Source organism: Peromyscus eremicus, unplaced genomic scaffold (genome assembly GCF_949786415.1).
Source record: "Peromyscus eremicus unplaced genomic scaffold, PerEre_H2_v1 PerEre#2#unplaced_82, whole genome shotgun sequence".
Taxonomy (NCBI): Eukaryota; Metazoa; Chordata; class Mammalia; order Rodentia; family Cricetidae; genus Peromyscus; species Peromyscus eremicus.
Window position 1 is genome coordinate 713,820 of NW_026734322.1, and position 20,231 is coordinate 734,050.

Genomic DNA, 20,231 nt, shown 5'->3' on the forward strand with positions numbered 1-20,231 from the left:
TAGACAAGGGAGCATCAACAAAGCATACTACATTGTTACAGACTTCTTTATCTGAAGGTTGTTTGGGTTCAAGGAGCAGTTAAGCCACTTCTCTGCAAGACAGATCTTAAAAGGTCTTATTAATAAAAATCCTAGAGCCAGATACTGGGGTATAAGCTGAAAGATTAGAGAGGTAGAGAGAAAGCTACTACATTTTAGCCCTATGAAATCCTGTGCCAAAAGAGAGAGTTAGCTCCTCTCTGCACCCTGCCTTATCACTTCCTCTCTTCAGAAACTCTCAACATAGTTACTGACTCTCTGTATGCAAAAAAAGTGGTCCTACATATTGAATTGCAGAGTTTATCCCTGATGAGTCAGAATTAACTTTGTTATTTATTCATTTACAAGAAATAAACAGAAACAGGAAGTATCCCTTATATATAACTCACATCTAATACCTTATGTGTCTGTCAGGCCCTTTAGCATGAGAAAATGAGGAGATTCATCAACCAATGATAGGAAATGTGTGGGAGGCCTCAGAATTTCATAAAAAAATCATGTCAATAGTGAGGTTTTAAAAAAGGATTTTTTCATAACCTGGAAACAAGCTAATGACATTAAATGGAAATGTACTACTTGTTCAGTTTACAATCAGCCTCCACTACCCACAGGATGTAACCCAAAGGACACTCAGAAGAATGAAATCTGGCAGATGGATGTGTTTCATTTTGTAGAATTTGGAAAATTGAAACATGTTCACCACACCGTTGATATCTACTCAGGATTTCCATGGGCAACTGCTCTGAGTTTCAAAAAGGCTGATTTTGTAATCCAGAAATTGCTAGAAGTTATGGCCATCATGGGTATACCTGTATAAGTTAAACCTGACAATGATCTAGCCTATGTCTCAGGTAAAATGAAAGTTTTTTTGGTTATTACAATATAAAATATATTACAGGTATACCATGCAATTCTACAGGAGAAGAAGTCATAGAAACATCAAATTGAACTCTAAAGGGTATGCTAAATAAGCAAAAAGGAGCAACAAACCCCCCAGAAATAGATTACATAATTCTTTATTAACTTTGTATTTTCTCAATGCTAATGAGAAAGGAACAATAGCTGTGGAGAGACATTAGACAATAGAAAAAAAATACAGAGTTAAATCAGCCTGTATATTTTAAGGATGTGCTAACCTCAGAATGGAAACCAGGATATATATGTCTTATGTTTGGGATGAGATATTGCTTTTGTTTCTACAGAGAAGATGAGCTATAAATACCATCAAAATTGATAAAGGGCTGGGTGGTGGTGGCCCATGCCTTTATTCCCAGCACTCGGGAGGCAGAGCCAGGTGGATCTTTGTGAGTTCAAGGCCAGCCTGGTCTACAGAGTGAGATCCAGGAAAGGCACAAAGCTACAAAGAGAAACCCTGTCTCGAAAAAAAAAAAATTTATGGGGTTGAGGATTTAGCTCAATGGTAGAGTGCTTGCCTAGCAAGAGCTAGGCCCTGGGTTCGATCCTCAGCTCCACAAAAAAAATGATAAATGTTTGATTTGAACAAGACAGACCTCTCAATTAGAAGAGGTGATTGTTCCTCAACCAGCATGACTAACCCATTTAAAGTAACTTGGCTTAATGGTATTACATCACACTTAAATTTCATGTCTCCCTAAATGTTTGTTTCTGCTCTTCTCTACAAACACTTATCACAAATGGTGTTTATGTAGTCCCACTTCAATTAAAAATTAAAACTGGCTTTGGAGTTGGAGAATGTGTCTCTCCTTCTTTAAAGCCAAACATGTTAAAAAGAAAATGCAAAATCTCTGTATCATGTCAGAAGAATCAAATGATATGGGACAGAAGAAAGCCAAATTAAGGGACAATTCTATTGCCACTGTTCTCATAATACTTTGGTTCTGTTTTGATTCATCAAACTTTCCTTACAGTATGAATTTTATATCAAAATTTATATATATAGATTATATAATATATAATCTATATATATATATATATATATATATATATATTTGTAACTCAACATAAATCCAGTTACTCTGAATCTGATACAAGAGAAAGTAGGAAGTAGTCTTGAATTCATTGGCATAGGGGATCACTTCCTAAATAGAACACCAGTATTACAGTCACTGAGAGAAGCAATCAATCAATGGGACCTCAAACCGGAGAAGCTTTTGTAGAGCAAAGGACATAGTCAACAAGACAAAGCAACAGCCTACAGAATGGAAAAAGATCTTCACCAACCCCACATCTGACAGAGGGCTGATATCCAGAATATATAAAGAACTCAAGAAATTAGACATTAAAATGCCCAACAGTCCAATTAAGAAATGGGCTATAGAACTAAACAGAATTCTCAACAGAGGAAGCTCAAATGACTGAAAGACATTTAAGGAATTGCTCAACATCCCTAATCAGCAGGGAAATGCAAATCAAAAGGACTGTGAGATACCACCTTACACCCATCAGAATGGCTAAGATCAAAAACACTGAAAACAGCTTCTGTTGGAGAGGATGTGGAACAAGGGGAAGACTCCTACATTGTTGGTGGGAGTGCAAGCTTGTACTTTTCCATTTTGGAAATCAAAATGGCGATTTCTTAGAAAATTGGGAATCAATCTCCCCCAAGTTACTGCTATACCACTCTTGGACATATACGCAAGGAATGCTCAATCGTAGCACAAGGGCACAGGCTCAGCTATGTTCATAGCAGTATTTGTAATAACCACAACATAGAAACAACCTAGATGCCCTTCAAATGAAGAATGGATAAACCAAATGTGGTACATATACACAGTGGAGTACTACTTAGCAGAGAAAAACAATGACTTCATGAGGTTTGCAGGCAAATGGATGGATCTAAAAAAAAATCATCCTGAGTGAGGTAACCCAGACTCAGAAAGACAAACATGGTATGTACTCACTCATAAGAGGATAATAGATGTAAAATGAAGGATGACTAGACTGCTACTAACAACTCCAGGGAGGCTACCTAGAAAACAGGACCCTAAGAAAGTCACAGGGATCACCCAACAACAGAGAAATGGATGAGGTCTACATGAGCAAACTGGATGTGAGGGGGGGTAATGAAGGGCAAATGTTGGGGGAAATAGAGCTTAGGGGAGTGGGAGGTCCCAGCTGGATCAAGAACAGAGAGGGAGAACAAGGAAAAAGAGACCATGATAAATGAAGACACCATGGAAATAGGAAGAAGCAAAGTGCTAGAGAGGTCCCCAGAAATCAACAAAGATACCCTCACAATAGACTATTAGCAATGGTCAAGAGAAAGCCCGAACTGACCTTCTCTGGTGATCAGATGGCTAAACACCCTAACTGTCATGCTAGAACTCTCCTCCAATGACTGATGGAGGTGGATGCAGAAATCCAAGGCCAGGCCCCAGGTGGAGCTCCAGGAGTCCAATCGGTGAGAGAGAAGAGGGATTGTATGAGCGAGAGATATTGAGACCATGATTGGAAAAAGCACAGGGACAAATAGCCAAACTAGTAGAAACACATGAACTATGAACCAATAGCTGAGGAGCCCCCAACTGGATCAGGCCCTCTGGATAAGTGAGACAGTTGATTAGCTTGAATTATTCAGGAGGCCCTCAGGTAGAGGGACCGGAACCTGTCCTTAATGCATGAGCTGGTTTTTTTTTTGTTTGTTTGTTTTTTGTTTTTTTTGTTTTTTGTTTTTTTTTTTTTTTTTGAGCCTGATGCCTATGCTGGGACACTTTGCTCAGCCTGGGTGAAAGGAGGAGGGGACTGGACCTGCCTCGACTGAATCTACCAGGCTGAGATGAATCCCCAGGGGAGGCCCTGGAGGAGATGGGAATGGGGGGTTGATTGGGGGGAGGGCAAGGGGGGGTAACCGGAGGAGGGAGGACAGGGGAATACATGGCTGATATGTAAAATTAAATTAATTATAAAATTTTAAAAAATGAAGTGCTTCTCCTATCAAAGTGCTAAAAGAAAAAAATCTGTTTTGCAAGCTTTGCTGACTCTGATGTCTGCCCCCCAGCATGTAACAGGATCCTCCTAAATTCTGATTTTTTTCAATGGAAAAACTTTTACAACTCCCAAACATATTCTGTTACAAGAGTTTATTTTTTAAAAAAAATTTGTCCCATTTAAATTGGGGTGGTTCACCCCTACTCAAACAAACCAACCTTCCAAATAAGAATTGCAAGAGAGAATAAAATATTAATAGCTGGACTTCATATATACTACATGAGTTCTAATAAGTCACCAAAATTGTTTATGTGCTTCTATTAAAATACACCAATGGCCGGGCAGTGATGGTGCACGCCTTTAATCCCAGCACTCAGGAGGCAGAGGCAGGCGGATCTCTGTGAGTTCAAGGCCAGCCTGGGCTACCAAGTGAGTTCTAGGAGAGGTGCAAAGCTACACAGAGAAACCCTGTCTTGAAAAACCAAAAAAAAAAAAAAATACACCAATGAACACAGATGTCATTTATTTGTTGTGAGATTAGCCAGATAAGGATTAGAATTCTGAGATTGAAACAGGCAAACACAGCTCTATATTTAGGATCAAACATGTTCATTTCAAACTTTGCTCTCCATCTTCTTTGCTTTTAGCATCTGAAAAGTGCTTAATCAATAAAGAGTAGCTAGCTGCTGAGTCTTTCCAAATAACAAAGAACAGGAGCCACACACAATATTTGATAACAGTCATGAAGTGAAGTGGTAATTTTTTTCAACCAAGTCAAGTGATTCCCTGCTCTAAAGCATCATTTTCAGCATTTTTGTAAGTTTAGGATCTGATTCTTCTGTTCCCAGAAAAAGACGTTCACTAGAAAGCTCATATAAATGCTAGCTCATCACCCCCATCCCCCCAAAAATGTGCAAACAAACAAAAAAACAAAGCCCACTTATGAAGGAAGAGATTTTATAAGTCATGCCTTGTGACATCAACCATCTCCATGGTGTATCCCAACCCATCTTTCTCTACATAGAAGAAACTGACATGCAGAGAGGCTAAAGTGCCAAAGACATAACCAAGAATTTCCTGGGTGTGCCCACTGTCCTGCCCTTGTTTTGCACTCTATTCCTCAGACCTGCATTCTAAACCTGTACCTCTGGTTATTTCAGACTTTATGCTCGTTGGATAGCCTTTGATGTAGCTCAAAAGGCCCTGTTACAGGTCCTAGGAGGAGAAGGACAAAATCAAAGTGACTTTTCACATCTGATAAGGTCTATTTACCTTTGAAGAAGGAAATTTGTCAAAGATCTGTTTACAGAAACCTTAATGAAGAGGCACAGGAGTTAGAGGGATACTGAGAAGTTTTCACAGGGATGTGTATACATCAGGCCGAGGCTGTGTCATCCGTCTCCAACCTAAGGTAACTAGTGGACACATTGCCTGTCACTACTTACACCCCCACATACCTGGAATTTAAGGTGCTACTTTGCTCTCAGGTTTATGGAGCGTCTTCTGACCTTCACGGAAGGACATAGCATAAGATTGAAATTCATAGTCAAGGCTCTAAATTCAAACCCAATTTCCCATATCTGAAAATTTTAATGGTCAGGAAATTATAAGAAAAATACATTCATTGAAGTGAAGCTTGTATATAACACATTAGAAAAATTTAGCATGGTACTTGATGTGGCAAGACAATATCAGGGCACTTTTGTTGACAGGGTGAAGTGGTTTGTGAGTATATGGGTGTCTCTGTGTCTTTGTAAAACTGTGACAAGGAAACACAGGTTGGGTTTAGGATGAAGTAGGATCTCTTCTTCTGAAACAGATATGGTGCTGTTGAGCATTTCATGAAATACACATCTCACAGACTTGTGAAAACCCCACTGTCATAGAGTACTTTTTTTTTTGGAGTACTTTCTTAACATCTTTATTACACTGAGTTATCAGGTACAGCAACTTAGAATGGGAAGAATTGGTCATAGCCCACAATTTCAGGTAATAGTTCCATTTTTGGAAAATCAAGATAGGGACTCAGCTAATCATATCACATCCACAGCCAAGAGCAGAGATAAACAAATGTACGCATGCTACCTGTTTGCTTATGCTTATGCTCTAGCTTTTTCATATTTACACAGTACAGGTTGCAGACAATGAAATGATTCTGCCCATTTTAGGGACTCTTATCTCAATTAACAATAAAATCCCACAGAGACCTGCTCAAAGTAAATCTGATCAATATAATTGCACATTGAGGGTCCCTCTTCCCAGGTGACTAGTTTGATTCAGTCTGAAAATAAAAACTAAGAATCGCCAGGAGGTGGTGGTGCACACCTTTAATTCCAGCACTTGGGAGGCAGATGTAGACGGATCTCTGTGAGTTCAAGGCCAGGCTGGTCTCCAAAGTGAATTCCAGGAATGGCTCCACAGCTACACAAAGCATGTCTCAAAACTAAGAATTACATTCCCCAGCATCGCTGACAGGAATTGAGGAGATTTCTGCCTGCATTCAGAGCTGTGGTTCTCAACCTGTGTGGGTCATCACCCCATTGGAGATCGCATATCAGATATACTGCACATCAAATATTTGAATTATGATTCATAACAGTAGCAAAATTAGGACTGGAGAGATGGCTCAGAGGTTAAAAGCACTGCTTGCTCATCTAAAGATCGTGAGTTCTATTCCCAGCAACCACATGGTGGCTCACAACCATTTGTAATGATATCCGGTGCCCTCTTTTGGCCTGCAGGGATATGTGCAGACAGAATACTGTATACATAATAAATAAATAAATCTTTTAAAAAACAGTAGCAAAATTAAAGTTAAAAAACAACGAAACAGTTATGTTAGGGCTCACCACAACACGAGGAACTACTGATCATGCTATTTCAAGATTTAAAGGGTCAGAGAATTGGAAAAAAATAACCATTGATCTTGAGTGTCCATTGGAACCCAAGTGTCTATGTTGCTAACTATGAAGGGGCTTGCAAAGGATTTTCTTGAATATCCCATGCTCTAAGGGAAACTCATGTTCTGTGTGGAAGACTCCAGCTATCTGGCCACCTTTACTACCGAGTAACAGCAGACCACTTTGAGCTACTGAACAGAGAGGACAAAACCCACTACACACATGCTGATGACACAGATTTTAGTAACATTGGGCTCCATGACCATATCACGCTCCTATGGGTACTTGTTCCTAGACTGTATCAGCCTCTTCCTCTAGCATAACTCTGCCTAGCTGTTTCCTGTAGACGCTTTACCAGGAAGTTGTTTAACAAGTGTCCTTCTCAGTCAGCATTAAGTCTATAAATTCTTGTGGCTAAGGACATAAGGAGATGTAGGTACTTTTTTTTTTACATCTTTTTTGTATTGTTTTGTTTTTTCATTTTTCATTATTAAGAAATATACTACTCACCCCACATACTGTCCACAGAGCCCCCCCTCCTCCCTCTAGCCACCCCCATCCCTCTCTCCCAAGCCACTCCACATTCCCACATCCCCCAAATCGAGGTCTCCCATGGGCAATCAGCAAAGCCATCAAACTGAGCCTAGGCAGGTCCAACACCCTCCACACTAAACCAAGGCTGTTCAAGGTGTCACACCACAGGCACTGGGTTCCAAAAGCCTGCCCATTGACCATGGATAGATCCCTATCTCCTGCCTAGGTGTCTCTCTAACAGTTCGAGCAAAACAACCATTTTCTGTATCCAGAGGACCTAGTCCAGTCTCATGGTGGCTCCACAGCCACCAGTCCACAGTTCATGGGCTTCCACTAGTGTGGCCAGTCACCTCAGTTGCAGGTACTTATGATGAACTTCAGCATATATTAATTTCTGTGATATTATTACCTTGTGTACATAAAATTTCAGTAGGAGATAAAGATTCAGTTCTACACAGAGAAAGAACTGGAGGATGTTCAATCAATCAGGGAGGGATCTCTGGCTTTGGATGAAGGGGGTGCTGAAGGGCTTCCCTTGTATCCCAGCAGAGGCTCCTGCAAAGGTCAATTTGACTTCTAGTGTAAGGAAAGCTCATTAGCAGGGAAGCAATGTCAGTTCCCATGACATCTGAAGCTCTTCCCTAGACATTCTATTGTATCCTGGAGAGCCCTGGCATCCTCTGTGATGTCACTATGTTGTGGCAACACCCACTGTCCTTGGGAAGTTTATTCAGTGCCTTCACCATTTACTGATGAACATGATGGCATACTGAAGAGTCTAAATTGGAAAGAGAATGGAAAGGATATAGAGAACAGAGAGTGACGGAAGAAAGCTGATCATCAGCCTCCATGTAAAACATCAAGGAAGAAATGATCAAGAGAATGGTGCAATGAGTTATGTACAGGAAAAGGGAAGCTTCCTGGAGGAAGTGGGCTTGAGCTGAATCTTCCAGTAATGGGGAAAAGAAAGTTGGAGTCTCTGGAAACCAACAGAACTTCCCTGCTTGTCATGGCTCTTGAAATTCAAGGATTCCAGGATATAAATTGTTTTGCTTCAGAAGACAGGAACTGGTAAGATCAATGCTTTATGCTGGGAACTTTTGGCTTTCATTCCTTTTGAAGGATAGGCATTGGTGAGTGAACATGAGATCAACATTAAAGAGGGAGGGATTAATGAGATGTGCCCATTTCAAGGCAGGACATCACTATACTTCAACCACAGTGGCTAACTTTAAGTACTTCCTAGCTGCTCTGTGTTCCTCAGTTGTCAGTGAGGTGACTTGTTGAGTCTGGTGACCATGTTCTGCCCTTATATGTCTTCTCCATCAATAGATATATGGTTAGTGACCTCTCAAGATATTTGGGGAAACTCTAAATTACTGGGGTGATTATGAACTATTGCAATTTTCTGCTGACTTGTAAACCCACAGGATTTCAGACTCTGCAGCCAAGATAAATTCTGAGTCTGCAGCTGTGAATAAGCCTGAAGAGGCTATCTACTTGGTTACTTGAAGCATGTGTTATGAGGGCAGAGAGAACCAGAGAGCTGAGATAACTACTTCCCTTCAAATAGAGGAGACAGCTGAGATCCCCAGATGGGACATCTGAAGCATGGAACAAAATAATTTGGGGTGTCACCAAGTCATTGGTAAACAAACTTTCTCAAACATTTGATTAGGACTCAGGGTGGTCTGTCCATCCACTTTGCCTTGTCATACTGCAAGTTAATTTATCTTCATTTACCCACAAGGAGCACCAGGGAGCCACCATCCCACCAAACCTTCCTCACCAAGATGCAGGTGAAGCAGAAGGTCCAGAGACTAACTGGTCAGCTACAGCAAATGACTATTGAAAGAAATTGGCAGTGAGATCGCCTGATCTTTATCACAGAAGAGAGCATGAAAAATACGTATTCATTCTTTCAAACCCTGAGGTTTCAATCTCAGTTCCACTCTGTCATCATTAATTCATTTTATATAAGGTCTGTGTTTCTGGTAGGTTGCATCTTCAGAGTATGTCTTTGCCCAAAATCATGTCTCTGAATTGTTCCCAAAGGCAGAACCTCAAATGTGGACAGGAAAGTCATGAGGACATAGACTATTCTGCTTCCTCTAAAAAGAAACAAAAACAGAGCCTGTGGCATGAGTCATAGTACTCATGGACTGAGGCAGTAGTATGTGAGATCCCAGTATGCATTTGAAGAGATTCTATCAAGTGCTCACTAGTGTGAGATGTTAGTTGCTGTGAGTTTGAGTTAATTTTTTCTTACTTGCTTAAAAAGGCCTTGTGCGTTTGATTCTCCAAGCAGCACTTGGAGAGGCCTAGTCACACATCTAAATGTGTCCATACAGGGACTCAGACTTATCCCTGCTCCTTTTGTTCCCCTCTGAGAGGACACACCTGCACGCATTTGTTCAGCATCCAATTGATGGAGTTCTCCCACTTTCACTCAGTCTCTCTTTCTCTGTCTCTCTAAGTATCTCTTTCTCTGTCTCTCTGTCTCTCACATACATGTGTATATGTTGTGTATTTTCTATGTGTTTGTGCGTGTATCTCCCTCTAGTCCCTGCAATCAGGGATCTGTGGTTGGGCATGAGCAGTTCCCTATCTCACAGTTCCCAGGTGATACCTTGGTGAAAATTGGGAGCACCACTTTGAGTATTATAGTTCTGCCAGTGTACTTTCTTTAGTGACACATAGATATTCCCTTGAGGAGTTTATAAATCTGTCATGATGTTGAGTCCCATCCACAAAACTGTTCATGATGTTATTTTGGTCTCCATTGTGACAGGTCCCATCATTGAGAATTTCATTTTGAACATAGGAGAAACATCTTCATCGACTCTGGAGAATACACACCTGTGGAGTAGACACCAGGGAACTTCTTAGACAGCTATTTTGGCAAGCCTCCTGAGAGAGCTCATGCAGCTCCACCTCCCATCATCTAAACAGCCTGCCTCTACAGGTGTAGGCTCAGAATAGGTGTAAGTAAATTGTTTGCAAATCTGTGGGTTCGTCCTGGGTTTTGGTAAGAACAATATAAGTAAATTTGTTGCAACAACTCTGGGGAAAGGTGTCCTGACTACCTGGGGAGTCAGGCAACACCTTGATATGCTTAGGACAGCTCTGATGGCTGGAACTGCAAGGAGACAGTTTAGCCCTGGAGGACGAGGTACCCCACACACCTTGAGCTGCTCAGAATAGCAGCTCTGCCCTGAAGGTGTCCTGGATACCTGAAGTTGTTTAGCACAGCTCTGATGGCTGACACTGCAAGGGACTGTTCAGCCCTGAAAGGTGAGGTATCCTGGACACCTCAATCTACTCACAACAGCTCTTCCCTGAAGGTTTCCCAGAGACCTGGAGCTGTTGTGCACAGCTCTGATGGCTGGAACTGCAAAGCAGCAGCCCGACCATGGAACGGACAATTTTCTGAATTTTGGGGAAATTCAGGCCTGGCACTGATGGGGGATGATCTCCCTGCAGGATACAACAATCCTGCTCTTCTCCTGAAGAGCTGCTACAGCTGAGCTTTGCTCAGTACCCTCTTAAGGGGGCTTCTGAGCTGAGCTCTGCTTCTCTTGCCTATGCTGTGGCTTTTTTTACTTCACTCTACAAAAGGGGAAACCCCTGGAAAAATGTAGCAATATCCTCTGGCACTGGAGAAAAGTGTCACTTTTTAGCTCTTTATGGCTCTGTCCACTGAGGGACGTCTCAGCAAAGATCTTCTGTTCAGCTCCTCCTAGCTCTGCTCTTTCAGATCCCTGTTGCTCTGTCCACTGGGGGACATCTCAAAAAGGATCTTCTCTATGCCAGTGAATGAAGATGATCACACCCAAAATTCTTTTGAGAAAGATATTTATTTGGGAAGGAGGAGTCCAGGAGAGTAGCTGTCTCTACCAGGGTGGACAGAACAGCCTTTTTTTTTTTTAACTGACCAGGCAGGGCGGTTTATACTGGATGTTTTGGAGGTGCAGTCAACCTCGGGTTGACTTGGGGCCCAGGGTTCTACTGTTCTGCTCTGTGATTGGTTGATTTCACAAGTCAGTTGGGCAGGGGCAGAGATGGCTCTGATCTGACTGAGCCAAACAGTGTGTTTCTTTCTACCCTGATCTGAGTCTTTCCTCCCTAGTTCTGGGCTCCAGGGTCTGGGTGGGTTTCTTTAGCCAGCCCCTTGTCCCTACAATAGCAAGTTTAGTAAATACCAGAAGTTCCCAGCACTTAGGAGACAGGATGTGGCATCCTGTGACATCCAGTAGTCTAGAACACCCCCTGAATTCCTGTGATACTTGAGGACTATGTTCATGGAGTTCATTACCTCTAGGTCCAGGACCTACTACCAGCCAAATACTTTCTATGAAAAGCTCAAGATGGGGCATGAGCAGGTCATGTCACACACGCAGAGCTTAAAGAATGAGAACACCAAGGTCTCAGAGAAATTAAATGGTCTGGCTGAGGAGTCACTCTTCCATTGTTAAGTGCCTGTTGTTCAGGGGACCACAACATTGTGCAATGGCCATCTCTGGCTTTCCTTGTTGCTGTACTGCAGAGTCTGAAGCTCTGGCTCCGGCCTTTCTGCCTCTTAGCAAGCTTCCTTAGCAAGTAGTGCTTTGTCTTATGCTTCTCATTCTCAGCATTGCCAATAGTGAAAGAGACTGTTAGCTACTCCCAACACCAAATTGTCATACTTAATAGCCTCCAGAACTATTATATTATATCCAGAATTAACCTTCCTAATGGCATGAACATTGAAGTATAATTCCTCATGTTTTGACATTTCACCATAAAATTATTTTTCTTGCTATGTCATAACTGTAATTACTACTGTTATCAATCATAATGTAAATATGTGTTATGCAGAGTATCTGAGATGCCTCCCCTTTGAAAGAGTAATTCCATCACCAAATGAGTCATGACCCTTAGAAGTCCAGTTTGCAACACGAGATGGATATCATGTATGGTTTTGTGCAGGGGTCTATTGCCATAGGACTGCTACACCACTTGTGTCTCCTACCCTCACTCTGATGGGATTTGTCATCTACTTACTGATGTTTCCCCATTTCCATGGTCAGAGAAGGGTAGATGGGGAATCTGTTTTCTTATGATAGGTTCTTGGATTTCTTTTGTTGTTGGAGTTTTCAGAAATAGTATGATTCTTTCTGAAATTCCCTTTTTTCTACCATTGGCCAAGAGGAAAATGTCAGAGACCCCCAGACACAGAAAGAGCAGGTAAGAACAAGCAGCTGGGTCAAGGTTAGGTCCAGCATCATTTCCTCCTGTAACATTAGCCTGTTTAACATTCAACTCACCTGTGTTTACTTCATCCATTTACTCATACACATTCCCCACACACACACATTCAACTCCATCACCACTTTCATGACAGGAAACTGTTTATTTTTTTGTCCATGCACCAGTAGTTCTGGGAAGTGAGTCTTTTGTGAGAATCATTTGACAATCAATCCCTGCTTCTCTGCCTGAAGCTGAAATCCAATGATGGAAATGGATCAGTCACACATCACACACCTTCATGTCATTATGAGGAGAGAGGTGCTATGAACAGCCTTGAGGGAGTAAGTTCAAAGTCCAGCACCATATGCTTTTTGCACATTTGCTTTCCAGGGTTATATATGATCACAGTGAGGATAGCAGCTTGCAAGTAGGAGAGTCCCCTCCAAAGGTCAAGTGAGTCATTCTCTTTGTGACCTCGTTGGGTGGCATGTGGCCTTCTTCCTCCCATTATCTGCATGCCAATGTGGTCCCTTCACTTTGACAAGCAGTTGGTTCTACAGCATAGCTCTCATGGTGCTATGATTTTAATGGTGATATCTTTTGAGGAATTGTTTCTTTGACATTGTTCTTAAAAGAATGCCCTGCAAATGCCATTCACCATCCTGAAATTGAGATTTATGTTTTTGTGAGAATTTAATAATACTCAATGCCCTTTAAGTGGTACTTATTTACACTGTTGCTTTTGTTTAAAATTTCCAGGACGCAATATAATTTCTTCACACGCATATTTTTATCAGCTTGTACAAGAAAATTACCTTACATGTGTTCTAGAACTTTGAAAATGTTCTTCAGTATTATGATTTTCCCAACTGTATCCTAAAATAGAGTACCAGAAAATTTATATTATTGAAAACATTGTAAAATTTATGTTACTATCTTCAGTGAATCTTAGAAACATGCCTAATTTATTCACTTCACTCTTCTTTCTCAATCAAATTACACAGGAACGTCCAAAACCAAGAAACAGTTGTCCCCTTATTTTTTTTTTTTTTTTTTTTTTCGAGACAGAGTTTCTCTGTATAGCTTTGCGCCTTTTCCTGGAACTCACTTTGTAGCCCAGGCTGGCCTCGAACTTACAGAGATCCACCTGGCTCTGCCTCCCGAGTGCTGGGATTAAAGGCGTGCGCCACCACTGCCCAGCCTGTCCCCTTATTTTAAAATGTGAAGGAAAATACATTGTCTTAACTCTAATAGTGAGGTTCCTGTAGGTCTCAATCATCACCTCTTTGTACAGATTCTTCTGGGAAGGATCTAGCAAAGTCCACTCTTTCCAAGTGAAGTTGACATGCATATCATCATAGGTCACTGCATTCTAAAACAATCCATACATGTGAACAACAGAAAGCATGATACTGACAACATTGTAAATATATAATTCTTTGACAGTATATTCATATAATTCTGGTGCACACTATCTTACTCTATTATGTAGTTGTTATAATGTAATCACCTTGTGACTTTAGAGGAAAACTGAAGAGAATATTCACCTCTGTCAATTCTGTACTATTTGAAATGGGTATCACCTTGCAAGAAAAATGCCAGTTAACAAACATATAGAGACAAGTAAACAAAACAACAGTACAGAGTACACATGAGAGAAATTGTATGAACTAACTACAAAGAAGAAATAAGATAAACAAGCTATTGGATAACGACTTTAATCCCAACAATTCAAAGCCAGGTGCAGGTATATCTACCTCTGAGTTGAATGCCAGAATAGTGTATGTAATCAGGTCCAAGACAGATAGAACCTAGATGAGCAATTGTCCTTGTGGTAAGATGGAAGAGTAACAGTGGGTATATGCACAAAAGTGGTATAACTGGATCTTGAGGTAGATTAACTTCCAATTATCTGAGGATATCATATTGATTTCCACAGTGCCTGTGTAAATTTGAACCTGTGACAGCAATGAATTTCCTTGCTCCATATCTTTTCCAACATTAGCTGCCACTTGTGTTATTGATCTTAACCATTCTTTTTTTTTTTTTTTTTGGAAAATGTTAGCATTTAATTAACCTCCCTGGGTGGCTTCAAGCCACCAGGACACAGGCACCTCCGACACCCTTTATCTTCTCTTCAGCTCTTCTGCTGAAAAATTTGGCTTTCACGATGACAGGCTGCTTAGGGAGCTTTCCCTTCCCCAGAACTTTGTAGTAGCCTGATCGCACAACATCAATGATGGGAGCAGCTCCAGTCTTGTTCTTTGCAGCATTGACGCGTGTCTGCTCACTGACCAGTGTCCAAAATTTATCCAGGTTGACAGTCGGACAGAAGCTCTGGTTCTTCTTTAAGTGGTAATGTCTCATACCAACTTTTCCAAAGTAACCTGGATGATATTTGTCGAAGTTGATCCTGTGGTGATGCATGCCTCCAGCGTTACCGCGGCCTCCTGGGTGCTTGCGGTGTTTACCGATGCGGCCGTGGCCGTGGCTCACGTGGCCCCGGAGTTTCCAGGTCTTCCTCAGTCTGGATGGCATGGCAGCAGCAGAACGGAAAGAGCGATCTTAACCATTCTTACAAGTATAAGACAAAAGCTCAAAGTAGTTTCAATATGCATTTGCCTGATGGCTAAGAATGCTGAACATTTTTTCAAGTGTTTCTCAGCCACTTTAGATTCTTCTACTGAGAATTCTATTTAGAGGTATACTCCATTATAATTGCATTATTTGGTTTGTTGTTTAGTTTCTAGAGTTCTTTGTTATCTTTTGTGAGAAAACCCTGAAGCACATAGACAAACATGTTGTACTCACTGATACATGAAAATTAGCTGTTAAGTAAAGTACACTCACAACAAACATAGTAAATCACAATACAATCCACAGATGCATAGAGGCTAAGTAAGAAGAGCAGCTCTAGGGTATATGCATGAATCTCACTGGGAGAAATATATATAATAGATTTTGTGGGTGCACTGGAGACAATTGGAGATGGGAACAGGATTGGTCAGGTGAGTAAGGAAGGGACAGAGGAGAAGACAGGGAAAGATAACTGCATTAGGGGAGACTTTAACAGGAGACATGGACACAGTGCAGTGCAAACTTCATGGAACCTAATAGGGTGACCCTAGTGAGGAGTCCTAGTTATCAAGAATTCAGGGGCTGGCTGGGTAGTGACAGCACATACCGTTAATCCCAGTACTCAGAAGGCAGAGACAGGCAGATCTCTGTGAGTTTGAGGCCAGCTTTCTCTAAAAAGTGAGTTCTAGGACAGGCTCCAAAAGCTACACAGAGAAAAAATAAACAAACAAACAAAAAGAATACAAAAAGAATACAGAGGCTGAACCAACCATCTTCTGTAAACACACAACACTACCAGTGGTAGGATTGGGACACCATGTTAGACACAAAACACTCAGCTAACACTTGTCTTGCCTGAAAGATATGCTGGAGCAATGGTGGGTCAGAGTGTCTAACCAATGAATGACTAGTGTAAATTGATGCCCAAGCTATGAAAGGAGCCTCATGCCTTACAAAGCCTAGGTGGACAGGAACTGCAATAAGATGGTCCAGAAAAGTAGAAAAGGACCAAGTACAACTGACCAAGGAAAATACAATGAGATGATGTATAACTATATTGTTATAATCAAAGATTTGTGCCTAGCCTAATTATTATCAGAAAGGATTATTACAGTAGATGATGGGAGCACATGCAGAGATCCCTACCCAAACACGAGGGTGAGCTCTGAAAATTCTGTGGAAGGAGGAAATGAATATTGTAGGATACAGAAGCATTGTGGAAACAAGGAAATCTTGGCCCATAGAATCAACAAAGCAGGGTGCATAGGGGTTCAGAGAAATTGAAGTGGCAATCATGAAGGCTGTATGGTTCTGTGCCACGTCATCTGCATACTTTCTATAGCTTACCTTGGTGTGTTTGTGTGACTTATAACTGTAGGAGTCCTGGTGTCTGGCTCTTTTGCTTGCTTTTGGGACCCTTTTTCTCCTATTGGGTTACCTTGTCCAGCCTTGATGTGAGGATTTGTTCCTAGCCTTATTGCACCTTGTTATGGTGTGTTTGGTTGATATCCCAGAGAGGCCTACTATTTTCTGAAGGAAAACAGAGTAGCAGTGGATTTGGAGGAATGAGGATTTCAGGGTGGTGACTAGAAGGAGTGGAGAAAGGGGAAGGAAGCTGCAAGTTAGGATGTATTGTATGAGAGAAGAATAAATTCCAAAACAAAAACAAAAAGGGAAATGCATTTAATCTTAGTACAATGACCCTCCAAACAGCTCCAATGTTCAGTTTCTTTTGACACTCAAGATAATCTCTTCCCTGTCACATCTTGTACAAATTAAGAGACAAGGATTTTGAACAAATAATGCCACAGTATATGTTCCCATTCAGAAAAAAAGGAATGAGACTGTGTTCCTGGACCCAACACAAGTAGACATCCCCGGCTCATGTGCATATCACACCAGCCAGAAGTTTAGGTAGCCAGGTCACCAGCCCATGAAACTTTCACCATCCACATATTTCCACACACACAATCCTCCACCAACCCTACAGCTGCCACTCCCAAATCCATTCTCCAACCCCATTTTGATGAATATCCTCTGCTCAATGGCAAGCCACACCAGTAAGAAGAACAGATAGACAACCTGAGGTAAAGATGCCCTGTTGGGCCAGAGGCCATGCGAGCCACCAGAAATTCAAAAAGGCTGCTCACTTTTGGACATCCTGCAGTCTTTCAATTATCCCCTAACAATATTCTCAATCCCACTTCTCTCTTCATCTCCGTGTTGTTGCCTCCAACTTGGGTTGAATCCTTTCTCTAATAAAGGACACACAATCTGCCAGATGTCTATGTCGGCCACCTGCCCATAGACCTCCCCTACTTTCTTAATGCCCTCTCAACCCTATCTCCAAACTTCCTTTTCTCCTCACTTTGGTCATCCCCAAACTTGGGCAGATACTCTCTGCTGGAACAAAGGTAACACTGCAAGATTTCAAGGCCCCACTTGAGATGAGAACCCCTGTTCAATCATAGACCACAAAGAAGAGAAGAACAAAGAGCAAATAGAAACCAAGGAATAAAAAACCCATCCAAAAAAGACAAACTGAGAAATCAGCACCCAGAGCCACAATCACCTCAAATCCAGATACCTGGACACCACCATAAGAACATAATCAACATCAGCTGGAGCAATATTTCACTACCAGATTCCTGCTATCCTACTACAGCATGCCCTTGACTTTGCATCACAGGTAAAGGACAATTAAGACAAACATTATAAAGATGATGGGAGTTCTTAAAGAGGAAATGAATTGAATCCCTTTAAAGAAAGTGTAGAAAGGATAAATGTAATAAAGAAAAAAATTAACAAATCCCTTAAAGAAAACCAAAGACAAAAAATGGTTTATGGTAATGAATGACCTCTTTAAGACCTGATAATGAAAGTAGAAGCAATTAAAAAATGCAAACTGAAGAATTTCTAGAAATGAAAATCTAGGTATTCAAGCAGGAACTACAGAGGCAAGCTTCAGTAAAGATTACAAAACATGGAATGAGAATTTCAGGCTTTAAAGATATGGTAGAAAATATGGCTATATTGAAGAAAGAAAATGTTAAATTGAAAGATTTCCTGAAACATAAGATCCAGGAAATGTGGAACACTATTAAAAGACCAAACCTTAGAATAATAGGAATAGAAGGAGGAAACTCTCAGCTCAAATCCCAAAAATGATTATTAAACAAATTTTTCTAACTAAAAGGACAGAAGAGAACATAGCCCAGAAAATCTACTAAGCAGAGTTCACAGAGGCTCACAGAGATGGAAAATGCATTTACTACCTGCATGTGTCCACACCAGTTCTTCTACATATGTGTTACCATTGTATAGCTTGGTGTTTTTGTCCAACTCCTAACAGTAGAAGTGGGTGGTGTGTCTCTGAGTTCTTTGCCTGCTCTTGACATTCTTTAATTCCTATTAGCTTGCTTCATCCAGCCTTGATATGAGGGTTCCTCCCTACTCTTATTGTCACTTGTTATGCAGGGTTTGGTTGATAACCCTGGAAAGCTGCTCTATTCTGAAAGGAAATGGAGGAAGTGTGGATCTGGTGAAGAGGAGAACAATGGAGAAGACTGGAGGGAGGGAAAACTGCAGTTGGGATGTATTGTATGACAGAAGAATAAATAAAAATAAAAAAGGAAGATTGAAACGTGGACACAGTGTGGAAAGACAACAAATCCTGTAGCTCTGTTTCAGACAGGTGCAGCTTCATTCTCAAATGGCTTACAATGCTCTATCCATGAAATATTTTTTACATGTCTCTGGCCTGGTACTTCTACTCCTTTTGTATCAAAAAAGGAGAGACAGAGACAAAGAGGCAGGGAGACACAGAGAAGAGAGAGAAACACAGAAAGAGAGAGGAGCTCCCCCAAAAAACTCACTGAACTGGAACTCACAATATCCCCCAAACTGTAACAAGGTTCTGCATTAATTAAGTGTAGCTCTCCCTCACAAAATGACACTTTCCCAAAGTCCCTACTACCTACCAATATCTGTGTTAAATCCATAGTAAAAGTCTCTTTTTAATCCACTTCTGGTCACATGAAGCAGAAGCAGGTGGATCTCTTCAAGTTCCAGGCCTAGCCTATCTACTACTTAGTGAGTTCAAGGTTAGAATGTGAGACTGAGTCTCAAAACAGATGCACTCAAAAATCTCTACTCAATAAAATTCAGGGCTGTTAAAAAGGTTTGACAAATAAAGTACTCATCTTGCAACTATCACTTTACTTCTGTCTTATAAAAACAGTTGCCACATGCATGCTTCTAATCCAGTAACTTTAAGGCAAGATAAAAGGCAGACAGAAGAAATCTTGCAAGTTTATTTACAAGTGGTAGTAAACTAAGGACCCTGTCTCAAACAAGCTGAAGGGAAAGGACCAAGAAGCAAAATGTTCTCTGACTATTATAACTAAACCACAAAACACATGCATGCCTATCCACACATAAATTAGCACACAGATAAAAACTGTCATAAGCAAATAAATAATAAAATTACAATTGGATGATATGGCACATAACTTTTATTCCAATAATTGGGCAGCAGAGGTAGGCAGAATTTTGGGAGTTTGGGGCCAACCTCATCTATATTCTGAGTTCAAGGACAGCTAGAGATACATGGAGAAACCCTGTCTCAAAATAAAATTTCAATTTTGATTTGTATTGTTTCATCCTGAAATCATTTTCCAAAATGAACTGAAGTGTCCCAGTTTCATCTCAGCAGAGGTCTCTTGGTTCAGGACAATATCTCTTAAAGTAATTTCAGGTATCAGCCACTGGTCCCTGGCAAATCATTCTCAGAAATAAATATACCTTAGTATGGTAGCAGAGCCAAGCAGTTCTCCTTGAATTCAAGACATTTTGGTATATGAAGGGAATATGATAGTAAGACATTCATCAATAACACACAGAAACAGACACACACACGTACATACAAACACACCCACACACACAAATATTGCTGAATATACTTTGTTTTGTTGTTTGAGACAAGATCTCAATAAGCATAATCCTCACACTGTATAGTTTAATGTATAATATATATTGAATATT

The 20,231-nt window shown here is 40.9% G+C and overlaps 2 protein-coding genes across 6 annotated transcripts in view; both read right to left on the minus strand.

The window, feature by feature from the left end:
* Positions 1 to 20,231, minus strand: part of LOC131901433 (periphilin-1-like) — a 333,338-nt gene that overhangs the window by 251,946 nt on the left and 61,161 nt on the right. The gene's annotated exons all lie outside the window — the stretch shown is intronic.
* On the minus strand, positions 14,672 to 15,165 carry LOC131901436 (large ribosomal subunit protein uL15-like). The gene has a single exon (XM_059252588.1). The coding sequence runs from the start codon at positions 15,147 to 15,149 to the stop codon at positions 14,703 to 14,705; it is 447 nt and encodes a 148-aa protein (XP_059108571.1). The 5' UTR covers positions 15,150 to 15,165; the 3' UTR covers positions 14,672 to 14,702.

Excerpts from the sequence above, each read along its gene's own strand:
- LOC131901436 (XM_059252588.1), bottom strand. The coding sequence starts at position 15,149 with ATGCCATCCAGACTGAGGAAGACCTGGAAACTCCGGGGCCACGTGAGC.